The 23,911-nt window shown below is 43.5% G+C and overlaps 1 protein-coding gene and 1 non-coding gene across 4 annotated transcripts; one reads left to right on the forward strand and one right to left on the reverse strand.

The window, feature by feature from the left end:
* Positions 1-4,281: 4,281 nt before the first annotated feature.
* On the reverse strand, positions 4,282-4,471 carry LOC112429565 (U2 spliceosomal RNA). The gene has a single exon (XR_003021836.2). It is a non-coding gene; the product is annotated as a U2 spliceosomal RNA (small nuclear RNA).
* An 821-nt stretch (positions 4,472-5,292) lies between these two features.
* Positions 5,293-23,911, forward strand: LOC105497800 (acidic nuclear phosphoprotein 32 family member E). Of its 3 annotated transcripts, none has more exons than XM_011769172.3 (7): positions 5,293-5,714; positions 9,563-9,712; positions 10,828-10,950; positions 12,409-12,574; positions 14,837-15,024; positions 18,822-18,876; positions 21,272-23,911. In XM_011769172.3, exons 1-7 carry the CDS (start codon positions 5,661-5,663, stop codon positions 21,334-21,336), a joined length of 801 nt encoding a protein of 266 aa, XP_011767474.1. In that variant the 5' UTR covers positions 5,293-5,660; the 3' UTR covers positions 21,337-23,911. The 3 variants fall into 3 exon arrangements, with proteins under 3 accessions (XP_011767474.1, XP_011767473.1, XP_070942422.1); XM_011769171.3 differs by having other exon boundaries at positions 5,295-5,714; positions 21,269-23,911; XM_071086321.1 differs by lacking the exon at positions 5,293-5,714 and adding an exon at positions 6,774-6,889 and having other exon boundaries at positions 21,269-23,911.

Here is a 23,911-nt window from a genome sequence, read left to right on the forward strand (position 1 = left end):
GAGTTCAAGACCAGCCTGGCCAACTTGGTGAAACTCCATCTCTACTAAAAATACAAAAATTAGCCAGGCATGGTGGTGCACAGCTATAGTCCCAGCTACTCAGGAGGCTGAGGCAGGAGAGTTGCTTGAGCCCAGGAGGTGGAGGTTGCAGTGAGCCAGGATCTCACCACTTAATTCCAGCCTGGGTGACAGAGTGAGCTCTGTCTCAAAAAAATGAAAACACACACACACACAAACATAAATGAGATGTTGCAAGGCATCATAAGGTAAACGCTAAACGAGTAGAACATTTAATAAGTGCTGAGAACATTTAACAAGTGGAGGGAAACTTGTTTAAGGTAGAAAATAGCATAAGCAAAACTAAAAGGATCTGAATGACTATCAACTGTCATCACAGAACAAAAAGGGTACTAGTGAGATTTTGTTTGTTTTTTATTATTTTTTTTGAGATGGAGTCTCGCTCTGTCACCCAGGCTGGAGTGCAATGGCGCAATCTTGGCTCACTGCAACCTCTGCCTCCTGGGTTCAAGCGATTCTCCTGTTTCAGCCTCCCAAGTAGCTGGGATTACAGGCATCCACCGCCATGCCTGGCTAATTTTTTTGTATTTTTAGTAGAGACGAGGTCCACCATGTTGGACAGGCTGGTCTCGAACTCCTGACCTCAAGTGATCTGCCTGCCTTGGCCTCCCAAAGTGCTAGGATTACAGGTGTAAGCCACTGTGCCCAGCCCACTAGTGAGATTTGATCAGAAACATGTATGCTAGGAAGTTGTTCTAATTACTATTGCTACCCTAACAACACCGGATTTAGATATTTAAAAGAATAATGATTATTTTATTATTTCTGGTGATTTCTGTGGCACAGGAGTTTGGGAAAGGCTGAGCTGGCTGGTTCTGACTCATGATCTCTTCTGAGGTCAGACGGTGGCTGCAGCTGGAATGGTGGTTGAAGAAGCTGGGGGCTGGTTGGGCACCTCTCACTCTCTTTATGTGGTCTCAAGGCTTCTCCAGGTGATTGCCTTTATAGGTTAGTTTGGGCTTTCTCAGATGGTAGGTACTTGTAGAGAGCCACTGTCACACGTCCCCAGGAAGCAGACTGAGATGTCGGGACATTTGTTGTTGAGTGATACTGGGACCATTACCTGTGGAAGGGAGGAGAAAGAAGCAGGATTAAGTAGAGAGAGAAACTGAATGGCAATGCTGTCCTAACGAAGGCCTCAGCTGACCCCGACAGGGTGCTCTGGAGCTGGGATGACCCTTCTGAGTTTGTCTAAATCTGGGCAAAAGGGCAGGCTGGTCCTTTACACCTCTGTGTTAATCACTCACTGGATTCAGGCTTCCCCAAAAGGAGGTATAACCTTGAGTGAGGTAATCTTGAGCCAAGGCAATCCCCTACAAGGGCTGACAGTTTAGTGTCATCTTCCAGTAGTACTCCCAGTAGCTATAGGAACAAGTTCCTCATTCCTGAAGGAAAAGCTGGGTGGTACATCACAGTGTCCACCACAGTTCTGACACCATCTGTGGCTTTCCATAGAGGGACTCAGCCATTTTGTATGGACCTGGCAGAGAGGAAGCTGGGGGAATAAATGTCCAACCTCACCTTCCTCCTAACTTGATTTCCTATCAGGACCAAGTCCAGAAGCCATAGGACTTCACGCAGTCCATATAGGTTTTGCCTTATGGAGCAGTGTGGAGAAGAGTGAAGAGTAGATCTAGACGTGCAAACAATATATTCAGCAGCAGTAGATGAGCTTGGTTTTTGAATGTTAAAGGAATGTTGAATTTAATAGTATCCTGAGGGGCCGGGTGCGGTGGCTCACGCCTGTAATCCCAGCACTTTGGGAGACCCAGGCGGGCGGATCACGAGATCAGGAGATCGAGACCATCCTGGCTAATATGGTGAAAGCCCGTCTCTACTAAAAATACAAAAGATTGGCCGGGCGTGGTGGCGGGCGCCTGTAGTCCCAGCTACTGGGGAGGCTGAGGCAGGAGAATAGCGTGAACCTGGGAGGCAGAGCTTGCAGTGAGCCGAGATCAGGCCACTGCACTCCAGCCTAGGAGACAGCAAGACTGCATCTCAAAAAAAAAAAAAAAATTATATATAATAATAATAATAATAATATACCGATGGAGCTTTCTTACTGGTAGATTAAAGGAGTTTCTGAATCACTCTCTCACCTGCTCCACTTAACTAGGTTACTTTTTTTTTTTTTTGAGACAGAATCTTGCTTTGTCGCCCAGGCTGGAGTTCAATAGCATGATCTTGGTGCACTGGAACCTCCACCTCCTGGGTTCAAGTAATTCTTGTGCCTCAGCCTCCCAGATAGCTGGGATTATAGACAGGCATGTGACACCACGCCTGGCTAATTTTTGTATTTTTAGTAGAGATGGGGTTTCACCATGTTGGCCAGGCTGGTCTCAAACTCCTGGCCTCAAGTGGTTTGCTCACCTTGGCCTCCCAAAATGCTGGGATTACAGGCGAGAGACACCATGCCCACCTTAACTTGGTTACTTAACCTCACTTTTCATTTTGCCATTTAAACCTTACCTAATTACTTCAGCTTAAAGAGTGATCTGATCTGGTACATGAGTTTGGCTTTGGCTTTTCTCCTGACTAAATTTCACTCCTTTTTTTTTTTTTTTTTTTTTCCCCTTTGAGACGAAGTCTCGCTCTGTCGCCCAGGCTGGAGTGCAGTGGCGCGATCTCGGCTCACTGCAAGCTCCGCCTCCCGGGTTCACGCCATTCTCCTGCCTCAGCCTCCGGAGTAGCTAGGACTACAGGCGCCCCGCCACCGCGCCCGGCTAATCTTTTTGTATTTTTAGTAGAGATGGCGTTTCACCGTGTTAGCCAGGATGGTCTCGATCTTCTGACCTCGTAATCCACGCGCCTCCGCCTTCCAGAGTGCTGGGATTACAGGCGTGAGCCACCGCGGCCCGCCCTATGGTGTACTTTCTGCAGCCACTATTCAATGGTAAAATGAGTTCATGGCCTTTCGTCACATTATTTCCAGGATACAATTTAACCCCAATCTTCATCTTTTATTTGAAACCCTACCGTCTGACATCAGTAATAATCTCTTCCGTCTCTTCTTTGGCTTCCATACATTTTTTTCCTTCTTTACGTCTACTCCTCAGTTTCCTTGAGGACTTTGGTAGACAATCCCTCCCTCCTCTCTTTTCCCCTTCAACCTTGCCCCTTCAACCTTGTTTTGCTCTCCTTTGCCTGAGAGTCCTTGGACATTTTATTTATTTAATTTTTTTTTGAGACAGAGTCTCACTTTGTCGCCCAGGTTGGAGTGCGGTGGCGCCATCTTGGCTCACTCTGTCGCTCAGGCTCATTGCAATCCCCCGCTCCTGGGTTTAAGCCATTCTAGCGCCTCAGCCTCCCTAGAAGCTGGGATTAGGGGCGCGCCCCACCGTGTCCGGCTACTTTTTGTATTTTTAGTAGAGACGGGGGTTTCACCATGTTGGCCAGGGTAGTCTCGAACTCCTGACCTCAGGTGACCACCCGCCTCGGCCTCCCAAAGTGTTGGGATTACAGGCGTGAACCACCGTGCCCGGCCAGCATTTACATTTTAAATGTAATCCTCTTTGAGGACCAGTGTGTCTCTGTTGGGGGTGGAGTAGGGAAGGTGGAGTTGTGAGGATTCTGTTGGAAAGCCAAAGATCTCTAACCTTAGAAATAGGAAAAATAGCAACCAGTTCTGGGAGGTATGGGACTAATTCCTCCACTTCCTACCTGCTTCCCCATATCATTTGGAATTTATTTGGTTATTTATCCTGAGAATGATGTAAGGCAATAAGAATGATAGAATTTAAGCAAGAGCTAAGAAAAAAGACCCTCAAGACAAAATTTTAAAAGATAATTCTTTTTTTGTTTTTTGTTTTTTTTGAGACAGAGTTTGGGTTTTGTTGCTCAGGCTGGAGCGCAATAGCACGATTTCGGTTCACTGCAAACTCCGCCTCCCAGGTTAAAGCAATTCTCCTATCTCAGCCTCTGGAGTAGCTGGGATTACAGGCGCCCGCCACCACACCCGGCTAGTATTTTGTACTTTTTGTAGAGACGAGGTTTCACGATATTAGTCAGGCTGGTCCTGAACTCCTGACCTCAGGTGATCCCACCGCCTTGGCCTTCCAAAGTGCTGGGATTACAGGTGTGAGCCACCACACCCGGCTAAAAGATAATTATTATCCCACTCTTTCATATCCCATCCCACATAGACAAACTGGTTTTTTTTTTTTTTTTTCCCTTCTGTCTTGAACACTAAATTTTAATCCCCTGAGGGGGTGCACTGTTCCTGGAGGTACTGTAATACCAGGTGGATGCGTTAAGTGAACAAGAAAGCTCCTATTGCGTCTTCCTGCTCCCCAAATCCATTTAATATATTGGACTCGGATAGAAAATATATCAGATATTAAACTGTTAAGAACAGATCCTACACTTGATCTTAGCCAAAAGGCAGAGAAGAAGCGATAAACACTTTTAAAAGCACACTTTACCTACAGATTTCCATGGAAACCAACCAAAGGGAAATTAGAGAGGCATTGCTGTGCCATTTCTATGCTAATTAATGTCTGATTTTCATTAGGCTAGCGTTGTTTTTCCTCCAAGGTCTGAGTGTTTATTACAGCAAAAATTAACTCAGTCACAATTCCTCCAGGATAGTTTTATTTAAATATTATTAACTTACATACTTCACCCAACTGCTTTCAAAATTGTTGTCTTTTATAGTGTTAAACTACCATCTTTAAAATCTTGGCTCTGGCTCTGCATCACGGAAGGTCAGCCTCTGTGAAAAGCCTGACCCCAGCAGGACAATGCCACCAAGGCATCTTTTTAATGTGATGCGCACGTTGCTGTACAGCTTGGCTGCAAAGCAGAGGCTGTGTTTTTAAAACGGCCAAGAGCCAGTGCATGCCGTGTGGTGAATTATCAGTATCGCAAGTTGGGCACGGAAGGATGCTTTCTCCCTCTTTAACACTAACAACAGAATAAAAAACCAAAAACTAAAAACCAAATCCAACAGACAACAAAACCGTCCGAGTGCCCAGGGAAAGCGCGCCAACTACATAAAGAAAAGTAGGGGGGGAACTGGGATTCAAAATCATTACTCCCGGACGTACACCCTCCTGGACCTATCAAAATTAACTGCGCCCTTGATCGTAGCCAATAGATACGGAGTTTCTGGTCCAGGTCCTCCCTGAAGACTGATAGACATTTACCTAGCCCAATGGAATAATGTGACGCTAAAGAATCAACCAATACGTTTGGGAGGTGGGTGGAGTGTAGGCCAGGGGGTTGGCGGTGCCGTGTCATGGAGGCTCAGTCTCTGAGCAGCCATTGAAGGGGAAGGAACTGCGGGTGTGTGTGTGTGTGCGTGTGTATGTGTGTGTGTATGTGTGTGCGCGCGTGCGTGCGTGTGAGTGCGCGCGCTAGTGTGTGGACAAGGAGGTGGGGGCAGCTGAGTTAGAGTCCCAACTCTTGGACTCCATTTGCTATTCTCTTCTTTCTCCCCCACACCTATCTGGTGGTAGTGGGCGTTTATATTTGCGTTCCTTTTCATTCATTTCTAAATCTCTTAAAAATTTTGGGTTGGGGGTATTGGGAAAGGCAGGAAAGGGAAAAGAAGGAGAGTAGTAGCTGAAGAGCAAGAGGAGGACATGGAGATGAAGAAGAAGATTAACCTGGAGTTAAGGAACAGAGCCCCGGAGGAGGTGAGATGACTCAGCCCCCACCCCTTCCCCATCAGTCCTGTATTCTGAGGATCGGATTTCTGGTGGTCCTGGGTGGGTGTGCGGGGATGGAGTAATAAGTTAGCCCCCGACCCCCCGGTTTAGGGTTGGGGAAATGTTTAATTTTAAGTTTTAAATCATTAAAATCTTCTACTTAAAATGGCGAAGGGTTGAAGTTTCTAGGGGCGTTTTTGTGTGTGCATGGGGGCTTAGCTCCTTTCGGCTTTCATCGAGTCGGGCGTCCTGGCCTCGTGGGGGCGGGAAGCGGGCTGGTGGGGGCGCTCTGCCGCTTCGCTCCCGGCGCTCCTCCTCCTGAGGGCCAGCGGCGTGGGACGCGACCCCCCAGTCCCACTCGGCCCCTGCCGCAGCCATCGGCGCCTGAGAAGTTAGTCCAACTTTTCTGCAGTGCGGCCAACTCATCTTTTTGGGGGGTGGGCTCCCCCGGCCTCGAGGCCCTGGGCGTCCGACGTCGCGACGGGCGCGGACTGGGGTCGCTTTCAGGGTCCGCGCACTGTCTGCTCCGGCGGCGCCCACTCCTCCGGGAAGCCGCGCGCGCTGCCCTCCGCCCTCCGCCCTCCGCCCTCCGCCCGGCGGAATCTGGGTCAGCCGCGGGTTCTCTGACCGCGGGCGAGTTTGGGGACTCGTCGCAGTGACCGGAGGTGGGGAGGGGACGGGAGGCGTAATCCGCTTCTTCCCCCGCCGTGTAAAGATATGTGGCACGTCGTGTGGCCGCAACTCTTGAATTTGATCCCTGGAGACGGTTTCACAGAACTCAACATAAGGGACGTAGTAGTTTCGTGCTTTAAAGATGGGTTCGCCGAAACTAAATGATGCGCTCTCACTGCTGTTGCCTTAGTTAAAGAGACGGGGTTGGGAGGGGCCACATGAGGCGGGGTCGCGGTCAACTTTTCGGGGGTCGGGCAGGAGGCGTTTCCGCCTCCTTTTCGCGGTTGCCTCCTCGGCCTCACCTACCCAGGGCGAAGGCGCGAGGGCAACGCGGGTTGGGAGGCGACCCCTTTTTTCCTTGGGGAGTCCCCGCCCGGTGTGGGGTTTCCCGTCAGTCGGAGCGGCAGGTCGCGAGAGCAGGGCTGGTGGCCAGCGGGGAGCCTCGCAGAGGAAAGCATCTGTCTTGCTGAAAGAAGCCCTAGAATTGGAATGTAAGAGAGTTGTCTGTAGCTGGATCGACCGATCGATAGAAGGATATAACTGGGGTGGTGTCTGTGCAGACCCGCATAGAGGATGAGCAGGGTCTGTCTAGGCTTTCGCGTACGGCGTGTGGAGTGGCAACTAAGACTTTTTTTTTTTTTTTTAATAAAATTTTTTTTTTTTTTTTTTTTTTTTGAGACGGAGTCTCGCTCTGTCACCCAGGCTGGAGTGCAGTGGCCGGATCTCAGCTCACTGCAAGCTCCGCCTCCCGGGTTCACGCCATTCTCCTGCCTCAGCCTCCCGAGTAGCTGGGACTATAGGCGCCCGCCACCTCGCCCGGCTAGTTTTTTTTTGTATTTTTTAGTAGAGACGGGGTTTGACCGTGTTAGCCAGGATGGTCTCGATCTCCTGACCTCGTGATCCGCCCGTCTCAGCCTCCCAAAGTGCTGGGATTACAGGCGTGAGCCACCGCGCCCGGCCTTTTTTTTTTTTTTTAAGGTGCCTGTTTTCTGAAATTGGCAGGGGCCAGGGAGGGGAAACAGTTGCTTGCTATCAGGGTCATCCCGGAGAGATCTTGAAGTTTCTAGAACTTATTCTTAGGGGCTTCAGGGAAAAAACAAAATCAAACTTGAAAAGCTGTCTCTCACAAGCACACGTTTAGAATACTTTTTGGTGGCTTGGGTTGGAAAATTGAATCCCGCCCCCGCCTCCCCCGCCAGGATTCTTTGACTTAGTGATTGTAGTAATTTCTTTGCCAGTTTTGGGAGTGCAGGACGTTGCCTTTTTTCAGCTTCTTCCTCTGTGTTGTAATAACGGTCTCTTACATTTGTGTAGACAGTTTACAAAGCACTTTTCCCGTTTGTTATTTACTTTCCTCCTTACACACTTGTAAAGTGGATTGTGTTATTCTAGAATCCAAATTAGCAGACGGAGTCTCAGGACAGTGAAATGATTTACGCAAGTGCAGGAATTGGTTTTCTGACACCAAATCTAGTAGCCCCCACTCCTCAACTAAATGGGGAGTGTGAAGACGAACCAATTCACAGCCCTGCGGCAAACCAAGTGTGACTCTAGGCAAGCCATTCTTGTTCTCTGGGCCATAGCTTCCACTTCTCCAAAACGGAGCTCAAGATGCTCTCTCTGGCAACAGAAATAATTATGTCAAAGTCGTATTCAAATAGAGAAGGTGGCATTCCTTGTTGCCAAATTTTAGCCCTCGGATACCTCAAACAGGTTTTCACATCGGGTATAGAGAACCAGGATCTTCGGACTTTTCCTTAAAGATTAAGTCCATTCAGGCCCACACCAGGAAGTTTGTTACTACAAACTCTTACCTAATAGGGAATTCAGCCCCATTCCTTGAGGAATGGGGAAAAGTGCACAGAAATGCTATTATACCAGAGTGGTAGGGAGAAATAACATTTTGTTAAGAATGTATTGTTTTAGGTGATACTGTTTGGCCTGGATGTGAGAACCAATAACACCCTCTGGGCTGTTCCCAGAGGAGCTTTCTAACATTTCATAAAGGGTAAGGAGGTTTTTTTGAGTTATGATGGTATTTATCAACCAAAGAGAAGGGGTTTTAAACTGAAAAAGTGATTAAAGAGTTTCTTCTCTTTGTAGGTTTTTTTTTTTTGAGATAGAGTCTCGATTTGTTGCCCAAGGTGGAGTGCAATGGTGCGGCCTTGGCTCACTGCAACCTCTGCCGCCTGGGTTCAAGTGATTCTCCTGTCTCAGCCTCCCAAGCAGCTGGGATTACAGGTGCCCACCATCACGCCTGGCTGAGTTTTGTGTTTTTAGTAGGGACAGGGTTTCACTGTGTTGGCCAGGCTTATTTTGAACTCCTAACCTCAAGTGATCCACCTGCCTCAGCTTTCCAAAGTGCTGGGATGACAGGCGTGAGCCCCTGCGCCTGGCGCTCTTTGTAGGTTTTAGGGCAGCTCACTCGAATCTTTTCCTGGTAGCTCAGGTACCCCCTCCTTGCATAAATATATTCTCTGATGTTGAGAGTCCTCCTTATCAGGGTCAGAAACAGGTTTCACATGGGAACTTCTTCAACGTTTGTTTCTTATGTATCAGTGATTTGAAGCAGGCATTGAACTTTAGTCCAAGTTTAAATTGAAAGAATGGCCAGGCGAGGTGGCTCATCCCTGTAATCCTAGCACTTTGGGAGGCCGAGGGGGAGGATCACCTGAGGTCAGGAGTTCAGGACCAGCCTGGCCAACATGGCGAAACCCTGTTTCTACTAAAAATACAAAAAAATTAGTCGGGAGTGGTGACATGCACCTGTAATCCCAGCTACTTGAGAGGCTGAGACAGGAGAATTGCTTGGACCCAGGAGTTGGAGGTTGCAGTGAGCCGAGATTGTGCCATTGCACTCCAGCCTGGGTAACAGAGCAAGACTCCATCTCAAAAAAAAAAAGAAGGAAAAAAAAGGAAAAAAGAAATTTAAAAGATTATAGTGATGACTTTAGATTGTATATCAGTTTTGGGGGGAAATGAAAAGGATCTGTGTAAGGGGATTGCTGGGGTTTTTGTTGTGTTGTGTTTTGTTTTAACTGATGGGCAATCAAACTGGAGATTGGTGGTTTTAATAGTTACATTTTCAGAGTGTCAAGACCCAGGTCTCTACCTAAACAGATTACAAACTAAAGAATCATTAATTAATGTTTTCCCTCTTACAGGTGACAGAGTTAGTCCTTGATAATTGCCTGTGTGTAAATGGGGAAATTGAAGGCCTGAATGATACTTTCAAAGAACTAGAATTTCTGAGTATGGCTAATGTGGAACTAAGTTCACTGGCCCGGCTTCCCAGCTTAAATAAACTTCGAAAAGTAAGTTGGCATTTACGTGAAGCATCATGATTTAAATGTCATGGCTATTATGTCTAGTGTTTGGCCAAATGGAATACCATTCTGCTTGCTAATTAGAAGTTTTTAAGTTTCTAGAGATAAGAAAAAGTTATATAGGATTTTGAGAATCAGCTCTAATACTGCTTTTATAAATTTATTTATTTACTTATTTTTAAGACAGGGTCTTACTCTGTCACCCAGGCTGGAGTGCCGTGGTGTGATCTTGGCTCATTGCAACCTCTGCCTCTGGGGCTCAAGCATCCTCCCACTTCAGCCTCCCAAGTAGCTGAGGCTACAGGCATGCGCCACCACACCTGGCTAATTTTTGTATTTTTTGCAGAGACAGGGTTTCACCATGTTGTCCAGACTGATTTCAAATTCCTGGGCTCCAGGCATCCTCCTGCCTCAGCTTCCCACAGTGCTGGGATTAGAGGAGTTAGCCTCTGTGCCTGGCCTAGAAATTTAAATCTAATAGTGGAATTGCCTTATAATATGAATTTGTATTTAATATATACCAAATATTTTTCTCTACATCATGAAATCCAAATGTAGTACAACTAGAATCCAAGCTGGGTTAAGAGCCCATTATGTAGGTGTTCTAATACATTATTTGGCAGATGTAGAAAGGAATTTGGAAATTAATGATCTGTAGTGATAGTTTCTTGAAGCCAGAGAGAATGACAGGTTTTTTTTTCTTCAAATTGATATACTTTAAAAATCTTTGATATACTTTAAAAATCTTTGATATGCCAGGTGTGGTGGCTCACGCCTGTAATCCCAGCACTTTAGGAGGCTGACGCGGGTGGATCACCTGAGGTCAGGAGTTCGAGACCAGCCTGGCCAACATGGTGAAACCCCATCTCTACTAAAAATACAAAAACTAGCTGGGTGTGGTGGCGGGTGCCTGTAATCCCAGCTGCTTGGGAGGCTGAGGCAGGAGAATTTGCTTGAACCCAGGAGGCGGAGGTTACAGTGAGTGGAGATTGTACCACTGCACTCCAGCCTGAGTAACAGAGTGATACTTCGTTTCAAAAAAAAAAAAGCTTTGATATGATACCTTTACCATTCTTTGTTTTCTTCCTATGTTGAATGTATAGTTGGAGCTTAGTGATAACATAATTTCTGGAGGCTTGGAAGTCCTGGCAGAGAAATGTCCAAATCTTACCTACCTCAATCTGAGTGGAAACAAAATAAAAGATCTCAGTACAGTAGAAGCTCTGGTAAGTGGAACGGTTTTGTCTCTGGACTTGCTTTTTTTGGTTAAATTTTCTGAGATTTGTTTGTGTCTATTAATTTCTATTTAACTCAAAACTTACAAAATTTTTGTATGTTATGATCTAGGCAGTTACTGATTTTGTTTCTTTTAGACTAAAATATTCAGATGAAATTTTAAATCAATGAGAAATTTATTTTATCATCAACTTCAGGAGTTGACTGTCTGGTTTTAAAATTTCCAGGTTTTTTTTTTTTAACCTTTTATTCTTTTTCCTTTCTTCTTGATTATTTTTTGAGTCATTTTATTATTTGCCCCCTTTCCTGGTATGAGGGAAGGAAAAGAAAAAGTGACACGAGGCAGGAGAATCGCTTGAACCCGGGAGGGGGAGGTTGCGGTGAGCCAAGATTGCACCATTGCACTCCAGCCTGGGCAACAAGAGCGAAACTCCGTCTAAAAAAAAAAAAAGAAAAAGAAAAAGAAAAGAAAAAGTGACATGCTGAAAATTATTGCTCTGATTTTGAAAAAAGATTGGAGACTGGGCACAGTGGTTTATGTCTGTAATCCCAGCACTTTGGGAGGCAGAGGTGGGAGGATCGCTTGAGTCCAGGAGTTTGAGACCAACCTGGGCAACATAGTGAGACCCTGTCTCTACAAAAATAAAAAATTAAAAAAAATTAGCCAGGTGAGCTGGCTGTGCTTGATATAATAATCCTTCATTATAAAACTCAAAAAATACAAAAATCATTCTCAATTTCAAATGTATATTTTCTGAATCATAAATTAAAAAGAAATGATGTGGTTGGGCACGGTGGCTCGCGCCTGTAATCCCAGCACTTTGGGAGGCCAAGGTGGGCAGATCATGAGGTCAGGAGATTGAGACCATCCTGGCCAACATGGTAAAACCTCATCCCTACTAAAAATACAAAAATTAGGCCGGGTGCGGTGGCTCACGCCTGTAATTCTAGCACTTTGGGAGGCCGAGGCGGGCAGATCACCTGAGGTCGGGAGTTTGAGACCAGCCCAACCAACGTGGAGAAACCCCGTATCTACTAAAAATACAAAATTAGCTGCATGGAGGCGCATGCCTGTAATCCCAGCGACTTGGGAGGCTGAGGCAGGAGAATTGAACCCAGGAGGCGGAGGTTGTGGTTAGCTGAAGATTATGCCATTGCACTCCAGCCTGGGCAACAAGAGCAAAAAGTCCGTCTCAAAAAAACAAAACAAAACAAAAACACAAAAATTAGCTGGGCATGGTGGTGCACGCCTGTAGTCCCAGCTACTCGGGAGGCTGAGGCAAGAGAATCGCTTGAACCCGGGAGGTGGAGGTTGCAGTGAGCGGAGATCATGGCACTGAATTCCAGCTGGCAACAGAGCTAGACTCCGTCTCAAAAACAAAAACAAAACAAAACAAAAAACATGGTATTTTAAATCTTGAATGTAAGTTTTAACTTTACTTTTCCAGCAAAATCTTAAAAATTTGAAAAGTCTTGACCTGTTTAACTGTGAGATCACAAACCTGGAAGATTATAGAGAAAGTATTTTTGAACTGCTGCAGCAAATCACATACTTAGATGGATTTGATCAGGAGGATAATGAAGCACCGGACTCTGAAGAGGAGGATGATGAGGGTAATCATTCTTAATACTCATAAGTGTGTCATTATTATAGCCTCTGCTCTAGCTGTGCAAATTAGATTGGGCCTGGAAATTTAGGTTTGAAAAAAAAAATCCACAAGAATATATTAGTAAGACAAGAAAAAATTAAAAACCCGTAGCTCTAGCCAGTATTTCTTCTTTTATATTTCCTATAGTTTCAGGGAATTTAATGACTATTATAACATGAAGCTCTGTGAAATTTTATATCTGTAGAAAGTTGTACACCCAGTAAAAGTGGCAACCTCTTAAATAGTATTTTTTTTAAAAAAAAGAACCACTTGTAATAGCCAAAAAGTAGAAACAACTGAAGTATCTATCAACTGATGAATGGAATTTTTTTTTTTTGTTTTGAGACAGAGTTTTGCTCTTATTGCCCAGGCTAGAGTGCAGTGGTGCAATATCTGCTCACTGCAACCTCCGCCTTCCGTTTTCAAGCAATTATCCTGCCTGGACCTCCCAAGTCGCTGGGATTACAGGCGCCCGCCACCACTCCCAGCTAATTTTTTTATAGTTTTAGTAGAGACAGGGTTTCCCCATGTTGGTCAGGCTGGTCTCGAACTGCTGACCTCATGATCCACCCACCTCGGCCTCCCAAAGTGCTGGGATTAAAGCCAGCGTGAGCCACCGGGCCCCGGCCAAATGAACAGATTTTAAAAATGTGATTTATCTATACAGTACAATATTATTCCACCATAAATATGAATGAAGTACTGATGCATGCTACATGAATGAATCTTGAAAATGTTCTTCTAAGTGAAAGAAGAGAGACACAAAAGGCCACATATTGATTGACTTCATTTATATGGAAAGTTCATGGGAAGCCAAGGCAGGAGAATTGCTGGAACCTGGGAGGCAGAGGTTACAGTGAGCTGAGATCGTGTCACTACACTGTAGCCTGGGCGACAGAGTTAGACTCTGTCTCAAAAACAAAACAAAAAACCGAACAAAAAACCATATATATATGATTCAGAATAGGCAGAAACTTCAGGATAGGCAAATCCATTGAGACAGAAAGTAGATTATTGGTTGCTCGATGCTGGGAGAGAGGAAAATGGGAGAGTGACTGCATATGGGTATGGAATTTCTTTTTGAGGGAAGAAAAATATTCTAGAATTAGATTGTGAGTATACAGTTTTAGAAAAGTGGATGACAGATCAGATGACAGAATGCTGTTAGTAGTGGGATACTGCTTGTTATTATTGAGTGAAAACTTCTTCATTGTAAGAAGAAATTTGATGGATAAACACTGTTACAAAATGATGAAATGATAGATAAGCAGGTTTTTTTTTTTTAATTTTAGATTAAGGGGGTACGTGTGCAAGTTTGTTCCATGGGTGTATTGCATGATGCTGAGGTTTGGTCTTCTACTCATCCTGTCACCCAAATAGTGAACATAGTGCCTAATAGTTAGTTCTTCAGCCACCCTCCTTCCCCTCTTTTGAAGTTTCCAGTGTCTGTTCCCATCTTTATGTCCCTGTGTCCCCAGTGTTTAACTCCTGCTTATAAGTGTGAACATGCAGTATTTAGTTTTTTGTTTCTGCATTAATTCACTTAGGATGATGGCCCCCAGCTGTATCTATGTTGCTGCAAAGGACATTATTTCATTCTTTCTTTATGGCTGTGTAGTATTCCATCATGTGTATGTTCTACATTTTCTTTATCCAGTCCGCCATTGATGGGCACCTAGGTTGGTTCCATGTCTTTGGTATTGTGAATAGTGCTGTGGTGAGCATACAAATGCATGTGTCTTTTTGGTACAATGATTTACTTTCCTTTGGGTATATACCCAGTAATGGGATTGCTGGGTTGAATGGTAGTTGTATTTTTAGTTCTTTGAGAAATTTCCAAACTGCTTTTCATGTGGCTGAACTAATTTATATTCCCACCAACAGTGTATAAGCATTCCCTTTTCTCTGCAGCCTCTCCAGCATCTCACAAGCAAGTTTTGAAGTATTCACAAAGTAAAACAAACTTTAGTGCATGCAATGTTTTCATGAGACTCTATATATATGTTGGATACTAGTATTTAGAAGCCAAACTTCTCGCATATGGTTTGTAGGAATAACTAGGAATGTTGTAAAACAGAAATCTTAAAAAAAAAAAAAATCTCTCTGAGTTACTTTCCACCTATCGGCTTACAAGTTTGAAGTGATTGGACAAGGGTAAAAAGCATCAACATCCTAGGAAGAAACATTTGCTCAGTCAATTTACTCATCTTTAAATGATTTTTTAAAGATGGAGATGAAGATGATGAAGAGGAAGAGGAAAATGAAGCTGGTCCACCAGAAGGATATGAGGAAGAGGAGGAGGAAGAGGAAGATGAGGATGAGGATGAAGATGAAGATGAAGATGAAGCAGGTTCAGAGTTGGGAGAGGGAGAAGAGGAAGTGGGCCTCTCATACTTAATGAAAGAAGAAATTCAGGTGAATACACACTTCTTATCTGCACTGAAAATTAATTTCTAGGCATAGGACCAAATACTATATAAAGTATGTTTTGTAGCAGTCTGACAGTTGTTTCTAAGTTGTGGGTGTGCATATATGTCTATCTGCCTATCTTTTTTTCCATTGTCCTCCACCCCAAACTATATCCAGGTAATCATAAACACCTATTGATTTTACCTCCCAGATAACTTTCAAATCTGTTATAGCCTCAATGGCATGGTATGGTGGAAACATTTTACAAATGTCTGTGAACCTCAGTTTTCTGCATTTATAAAACAGATTAGGCCGGGCATGGTGGCTCACACCTGTAATCTCAGCACTTTGGGAGGCTGAGGCGGGTGGATGACAAGGTGGAAACATTTTACAAATGTCTGTGAACCTCAGTTTTCTGCATTTATAAAACAGATTAGGCCGGGCATGGTGGCTCACACCTGTAATCTCAGCACTTTGGGAGGCTGAGGCGGGTGGATGACAAGGTCAGGAGTTTGAGACCAGCCTGGCCAACATGGGTGGGGAAACCCCATATCTACCAAAAATACAAAAATTAGCTCGGCATGATGGCACACATCTGTAGTCCCAGCTACTCGTGAGGCTGAGGCCAGAGAATCACTTGAACCCAGGAGGCAGAGATTACAGTGAGCTGACATCGCGCCACTGCACTCCAACTCGGGCAACAGAGCCAGACTCTGTCTCAAAACAAAAAACAAAAAAACCAGGTTATATCAATCTCATAGGATTAAGGATTTAACAAGATAATCTATGTAAAGAATATAGTCCCTGGCACATTATAGGCACTCAAGAAAACTTAAGTTTCTTTCTCCTAATTATCTCTTGCTTATACTTCTGTAGTAACTTTATAGTCTCTCTCAATACAGCATCACCACTTAGGAGTATTCTCCACAGTGCTGCCTGTTTAATCTAATGCAAATGTGATTATACACCAGTCTTCTTGAAACCCTTTAATGTTTCCCTCTTGCCCCCAAGACATACAAGGCCTTTCATTTCTGGCCTTTGCTCCTTCTTCTTCTTCTTCTTTTTTTTTTTGACACAGTCTCACTCTTGCCCAGGCTGGAGTGCAGTGGTGCGATCTTGACTCACTGCAACCTCTGCCTCCCAGGCTCAAGCAGTCCTCTGACCTCAGCTTCCCAAGTAGCTGGGACTACAGGCACACGCCACCACGCCTGGCTAATTTTTGTATTTTTTGTAGGGACAGGGTTTCACCATGTTGGCCAGGCTGGTCTTGAACTCCTGACCTCAAATGGTCCGCCCACCTTGGCATCCCACAGTGCTGGGATTACAGGTGTGAGCCACCATGCTCGGCCCCTGCTTCCTTCTCTAGCTTCATCTCCCTTGATTCCAAATTAAATGATCACACCAAGCTATTTTACCTTTATGGCTGTTTATGAATACGTTGTTCATGCTTTCTGAAATGAGCCTCTGATGAACTTTTTGTTTTTTGCCGAGTGAAGCTTGTGAAGTGCACTGATTTTATTTACAACTCCATGGAATTTTACATATGCATGAACTTGTGTAACCACCACCCAAATCATGCTTTGTGAACTCTTATCTTTACAAACCCAACTCTGCAGTTGACTCATCACTGAAGCTTTCTATATTTTTTCTTAGGCAGTCACTCCTCCATGTGTTACCTCTGAATCATGATCAGGCTTCTATTGCCTAGAGACACTTGTAAAATCATTTGGCCACTTTCTGCTAAGTGGTGAGCTCCTTAAGGGGAGTGCCACTCACCTTTGGATCTCAGCATCTAGTACACTGACTAGCCCATGGTAGGCTCATGGGAAATGTCAGTTGACTAGAACAAGTTATCTGTAGCCCCTAGGAGTTTAGGTTAGTTATTTTCTCCTAATGTTAAATTGAAGTTTATTTGAAAAACTCATAAAGTATTTTTTATTATTAAAAATAACATATCTGGCCGGGCGCGGTGGCTCAAGCCTGTAATCCCAGCACTTTGGGAGGCCGAGACGGGCGGATCACGAGGTCAGGAGATCGAGACCATCCTGGCTAACACGGTCAAACCCCGTCTCTACTAAAAAATACAAAAAACTAGCCGGGCGAGGTGGCGGGCGCCTGTAGTCCCAGCTACTCGGGAGGCTGAGGCAGGAGAATGGCGTAAACCCGGGAGGCGGAGCTTGCAGTGAGCTGAGATCCGGCCACTGCACTCCAGCCTGGGCGACAGAGTGAGACTCCGTCTCAAAAAAAAAAAAAAAAAAAAAAAAAAAAACATATCTTATTTAGACTGGGAATTGTTAATATTTGTTCTAATGAGTTTTGCATTGGTTAGATACATAATATCAACAATCAATGATACATATTTTCTGATGAAACTAGTATGGAAAAAACAGGATTTATATTCATTTGGGGTCTTGGTGGGTTAGGAGCTATATATAAAATGAAGAACAGAAATTTAAGTGTTCTTTTTGTTTTTCTTTTTTGAGATGGAGTTTTGCTCTTGTTGCCCAGGCTGGAGTGCAATGGCGCGATCTCGGTTCACTGCCACCTCTGCCTCCTGGGTTCAAGCGATTCTCCTGCCTCACCCTCCTGAGTAGCTGGGATTACAGGTGCCTGCCACTACACCGGCTAATTTTTTGTATTTTTAGTAGAGACAGGGTTTCACTGTGTTGGCCAGGGTGGTCTTGAACTCCTGACCTCAGGTGATCTGCCCACCTCAGCCTCCCAAAGTGCTGGGATTATAGGTGAGCTGCTGCACCTGGCCCCACCTCTTCTTTTTTTAATGAACAAATTCTGCAACAAAAGCCACATTCAATCTTCCCCTTTTTTTCTTGTCTTTCCTTCTTCAGTTTAGTCTGTAGTTTTTCCTGATTTTCATTGTGTTCTTTTTTTATGCTTTTTGCTATCTCATCTATTCCTTTTACTCCTTATAGCTTACTGGTATTCTGGTATGGAGATGCTTTGTTTCAACTGATTGTATAAGAATGATTTCTGATACAAGAATTAGGCAGTTGGCCGGGTGTGGTGGCTCACACCTGTAATCCCAGCATTTGGGGAAGCTGAGGCAGGCGGATCACCTGAGGTTGGGAGTTTGAGACCAGCCTGACCAACATGGAGAAACCCCGTCTCCACTAAAAATACAAAATTAACTGGGTGTGGTGGCGCATGCCTGTAATCCCAGCTACTCGGGAGGCCAAGGCAGGAGAATCGCTTGAACCTGGGAGGCGGAGTTTGCCGTGAGCCAAGGTCACGCCATTGCACTTAAGCCTGGGCAACAAGAGCGAAACTCCATTTAAAAAAAAAAAAAAAAACAAAAGGAAAAGAGAAAAAAATAACCTAGAGATTTAGTTAGAATTTTTTTTTTTGAGATGAAGCCTCAGCTCTTGTGTACCAGGCTGAGAGTGCAATGGCGCGATCTCAGCTCACTGCAACCTCCGCCTGCCAGGTTCATGCGGTTCTTCTGTATCAACCTCCTGAGTAGCTGGGATTACAGGCGCCTGCCACCATACCTGGCTAATTTTTGTATTTTTAGTAGAGATGGAGTTTCACCATGTTGGCCACGCTGGTCTTGAACTCTTGACCTCGGGTCCTCTGCCCTCCTTGGCCTCCCAAAGTGCTACGATTACAGGCATGAGCCACCACACCTGGCTCTTTAGTTAGGTTTTAAAAAGGACCTTTATAAGAATGGCAGAGGTTATCAAAACACAGAATAACCAAGTTTCTTTGCTCTTGTTGGAATATATTACAAGAAAGAGTGAAAAATCCATATGATTTTTAAATTCTCAACTGAATATTTGAATTTCAAGGATGAAGAAGATGATGATGACTATGTTGAAGAAGGGGAAGAAGAGGAAGAGGAGGGTGAGTTACATTAACCATAAACAAATTCTAAAATTAAAGACATAGTTATTTTTATACACTTTATTTATATTTCATACACTTTAAAGAATGAGCCTATAATGTAAATTTTTACTGATCCCTTTGATTTTGCTTTATCATAGAGTGCCTTCAAAGTTATAAAAGTTTTTTTTTTTAAAGAGTAGTTGTCTTAGGGCACTCATTAATTCATAACTCATAAATACATATACAGCTTATAACATTTATTTTAAAAACAAATGAAGAGATGAATGGAACCTTGAGCTGAATTTATTATTTTTATAGAGTGTCATTTTAGAGAGAGTGAAGCCTTATCTTACAAGAGAGGAGCAGTTGAACTCCAGATAATTAATGCTGTTTTTAGATTTGTTTTCTAGGCCTTTAAAAATTTATATATATGTATATATATATAAATATATATGTAAAATATATATACATAAATATATATATATTTTTAAACAGAATCTTACTTTGTTACCCAGGCTGGAGGCTGGAGTGCAGTGGTGCAATCACAGCTCACTGCAGTCTCAATCTTCTTGGGCTCGGGTGATCCCCCCATCTCAGCCTCCCAAGTAGCTGGGACTACAGGCACACACCGTCACACCCGGCTAATTTTTGCATTTTTTTTGTAGAGATGGGGTTTCGCCATATTGCCCAGGCTGTGTTGAACTCTGGGTTCAAGCGATCTGCCCACCCCAGCCTCCCAAAGTGCTGGGATTGTAGATGTGAGCCACCATGGCCAACCATTATTTTTGTTTTATTTTATTTTATTTTATTATTTTATTTTATTGTTTTGAGACAGGGTCTCTCTCAGCAGTGAGTGCAGTGGGGCATTCATAGCTCACTGCAGCCTCGACTTCCCAGGCTTAAGCAATCCTCCCACCTCAACCTCTTCCAAAGTAGCTGAGACTACAGGTGCGCACCACCACACCTTGCTAATTTTTGTATTTTTTGTATAGACGGGGTCTCACTGTTGCCCGGGCTGGTCTTAAACTCCTGGGCCCAACTGATCCTCTTGCCTTGGCCTCCCAAAGTGCTAGGATTATAGATGTGAACCACTGCACTCAGCCTCAAAATAATTTTTAAAATTTACTAACACTTGCATTGATGTCAAGCCCTTAGTTTCTTAATCTGTACTTCATGATATGGCCACAAGGGTGCATAGCAAACTGTAATGATTATGGATTTCTTTTTTTTTTTTTTTTTTTTTTGAGACGGAGTCTCGCTCTGCCGCCCAGGCTGGAGTGCAGTGGCCGGATCTCAGCTCACTGCAAGCTCCGCCTCCCGGGTTCACGCCATTCTCCTGCCTCAGCCTCCCGAGTAGCTGGGACTACAGGCGCCCGCCACCGCGCCCGGCTAGTTTTTTGTATTTTTTAGTAGAGACGGGGTTTGACCGTGTTAGCCAGGATGGTCTCGATCTCCTGACCTCGTGATCCGCCCGTCTCGGCCTCCCAAAGTGCTGGGATTACAGGCTTGAGCCACCGCGCCCGGCCTATGATTATGGATTTCTAAGCCTGTTAAGTCTGTTTTCAACCTACTCAAATTTAAAGAAATTCAAAGAGGAAACTTGAATTATAATTTCCTTCCTTCCCTCCCTCCCTTCCTCCCTTCCTTCCTACCACCTTCCTTTCCTCCCTCCCTCCCTCCCTCCCTTCTTCTCATCCTCTCTTCACCTGCCCTCCCTCCCTCCTTTGAGACAGTCTCCCTCTGTCGCCCAGACTGGAGTGCAGTGGCATAGTCTCGGCTCATTGCAGCCTCTGCCTCCCGGGTTCAAACGATTCTCCTGCCCCAGCCTCCCAAGTGGCTGGGACTACAGGTGCCTGCACCACACCCAGCTAATTTTTATATTTTTAGTAGAGATGGGAGTTTCACCCTATTGGCCAGGCTGGTCTCCAACTCCTGACCTGAAGTGATCCGCCTGGCTCGGCCTCCCAAAGTATTGGGATTACTGGCGTGAGCCACCTTGCCTGGCCAATTTTCTTCTGCCATTAACGTTTTTTTTTTTTTTTTTTTTTGTGAGACAAAGTTTTGGGCGGTTGCCCATGCTGGAGTGCAGTGGCGCGATCTTGGCTCACTGGAACCTCCGCCTTCCAGGTTCATGCAATTCTTCCTCAGCCTCTCCAGTAGCTGGGATTATAGGCACCCGCCATCATGCCTGGCTAATTTTTTGCATTTTTAGTAGAGATGGGGTTTCACCTTGTTGGCCAAGCCTCAAGTGATCCACCCACCTGGGCCTCCCAAAGTGCTGGGATTACAGGTGTGAGCCACCGTGCTAGGCCCTGCCATTAACTTTTCACTAAGATTCAAAACTTTGTAATGTAACCAATCCTTATTTGTTAAAATTAAGCATTTTGCATTTTTCCTTCCACTCGTTAAGAAGAAGAAGGTCTTCGAGGGGAGAAGAGGAAACGAGATGCTGAAGATGATGGAGAGGAAGATGACTAGATCATTCTAAGACCAGACTCTCTAATGTTTCTGGGTGTGCAACAGAGTGATTACATCTTTGTTTCTTCATGTACGATAGCTATCCCTACAGAAGATAATGTGTAACTTTTTATAGGAAAAGTGTGGTTTTACTATTTTTGCCTTATCATTCCAAATAAGAACTAGTCTGTTAATGATCATATTGTATGTAGAGAAAAATTTTCATTGACTCCCATTGTGGAATTCCCTAGCAATTTATTTAGACTTAATTTTTTAAATTCAAGCTTACTGTATTAGTCATTTTTAGCCCATAATTAAAACATCACTTTTACACAGGTGTAGTATGGTGCATTTCATTCCTTATTTATAAATTAACTGAAATTACAGTTTGCTATAATATAAAATGACAGTAGTCTCTTGAGTGGTAAGTTGGTTATTCTTTTAGAGGTAATCCAGGGATCTTTAGTTTGAAGGCAGTTACTTTTTTTATTTTGACTAAGAGTGGTTGCTTTTTTGTCACAAGTAACTTGGAAAATAGAAGCAGAATAGTAAAGGTTCTATTCAGCAACATAGTTCATGGATTTTGTGGAGGTTCTATTCAGTAATAGGGTTCATGGATTTAGTGGTGACTGATAAGATTTTATTTTTGAAGGAAAAATTGCTTATACTAAGTCCAGAGACATGCAGGTGAGCCCTTTTGTCAGGCTGCAAATCATGACATGCCGATGGTTGTTTATTTTGTTTTGTTTTTAGGTGCGCATTCTTTTTCTTCTTAGCAATTCCTTTATGATCACCTTCCCTTCTTGTTTCACTCCCTCCTGCTCTCTCAAAAGAAAGTTGGGAAACTTGTGAAACCCAGGAAAACCTTTAGTCTTATACCTCAACTACCTTTTAGTCCTGTCTGGGTTTTAAATAAATGAAGTGGAAGAAATTGAGTATTTTCTGACATAAGAATATATTATCAATACAGTTTTATGCAGTAAGCTCTGCTTACCATAAATGTTTCTTGGTTCACAACATCTAAGACAATATTAGTAGGATGAAGAAAGAAAAGCAGGGGTGCTTTTTGGAAGCAATGTTCATGTTTCTTTTTTTTTTTTTTTTTTTTTTTTTTTTTTTTGAGACGGAGTCTCGCTCTGTCACCCAGGCTGGAGTGCAGTGGCCGGATCTCAGCTCACTGCAAGCTCCGCCTCCCGGGTTTACGCCATTCTCCTGCCTCAGCCTCCCGAGTAGCTGGGACTACAGGCGCCTGCCACCTCGCCCGGCTAAGTTTTTGTATTTTTAGTAGAGACGGGGTTTCACTGTGTTAGCCAGGATGGTCTCGATCTCCTGACCTCGTGATCCGCCCGTCTCGGCCTCCCAAAGTGCTGGGATTACAGGCTTGAGCCACCGCGCCCGGCCTATGTTTCTTAAAAGTCAGAACAATTGCCTGTTGATAATTAATAAGACATTAAAGTCAAATTTTAAAGTTGGCTTCTCAAATGATTTGGATACCACTCTGCAAAGTATTTCTAACCTTTAATTCCCAGTTTTGAAGCATTACCAGATATAATAATAGCATTAATTGGAATGTACTAGGCAGCTGGAAAAGTATTTGAAACTAAATCGACATTAAAATTAAGATTTGTTTTCAAGTGGATGTCTATTCAAAGTAGAAAAATATTTGGGATAAGTGTGTGTTTCCTTACATGGCTACTAAATAAAATGAGTATACAAGTATATCTCCTCTTTTGCTATTGAGGTTCCATGTTCAAAGCAATGGCTTTTTAAATCTTGGCTATCTAAAACTTTTTCCCTTTGTTTTGAATATTTGTAAGTTTTAAAAAAATTAGTGTCAGCAAATTAATTGAAGTTATGCTTCTATACTGGGACATATTTAAATACTGAGTATAGTACTGCTGCTACTGCTTCTACAATGTAAAATGTATGACTTGGTGTTTTAAAGTAAAAATTATGATGTTACTTGTGGAGAAACTAAAAAAGTTACACAACTGACTGAAATAAAATACTTGGGATAAGTTTAGTGAGGGGATTGGAATCCCCAAAAAACTAACATTTTTCTTCTGCTTTTAAAAATTGAAGTTCCCTATTTTAGTTCCTAACAATTCTCGTTACATACTATGCCAGATTACAAAATACTTATTTTTAAAATGAAATCTATATATTGACTTTCTTATCAATCATCTTACTGTGCAATCAAAATTAGAGTACTTTGGTTTGAAAACAACACTTAGAGCCTCCAGATAACTTTTAAGACTTATTTAGCTTTGTGGGTGGTATTTTCATGCAAATAAGTAAGGGTGGGTTTTATATTTTGTAGAAGTTTTCGGTCCTATTTTAATGCTCTTTGTATGGCAGTATGTATATAGTGTGTTAAGTTCCTCAAGAATCTCCTTAAAAACTTTGAAGTTAATACTTTTGTGCAACTGTGTTTTGAATAAAGCCATGACAGTGTTAAAAACAAACAAAAAAATTTGCAGTACTCCTGATTATTCTTTTATTGTTTCTGACTGTTCCCTGTTTTTTTCTGTGACTGCTGTAACTTAAAGTTTTAAAACTGAATTGCTTCAAATAAATTGAAGATTTGTTATAATGA

This window comes from Macaca nemestrina, chromosome 1 (genome assembly GCF_043159975.1).
Source record: "Macaca nemestrina isolate mMacNem1 chromosome 1, mMacNem.hap1, whole genome shotgun sequence".
Taxonomy (NCBI): domain Eukaryota; kingdom Metazoa; phylum Chordata; class Mammalia; order Primates; family Cercopithecidae; genus Macaca; species Macaca nemestrina.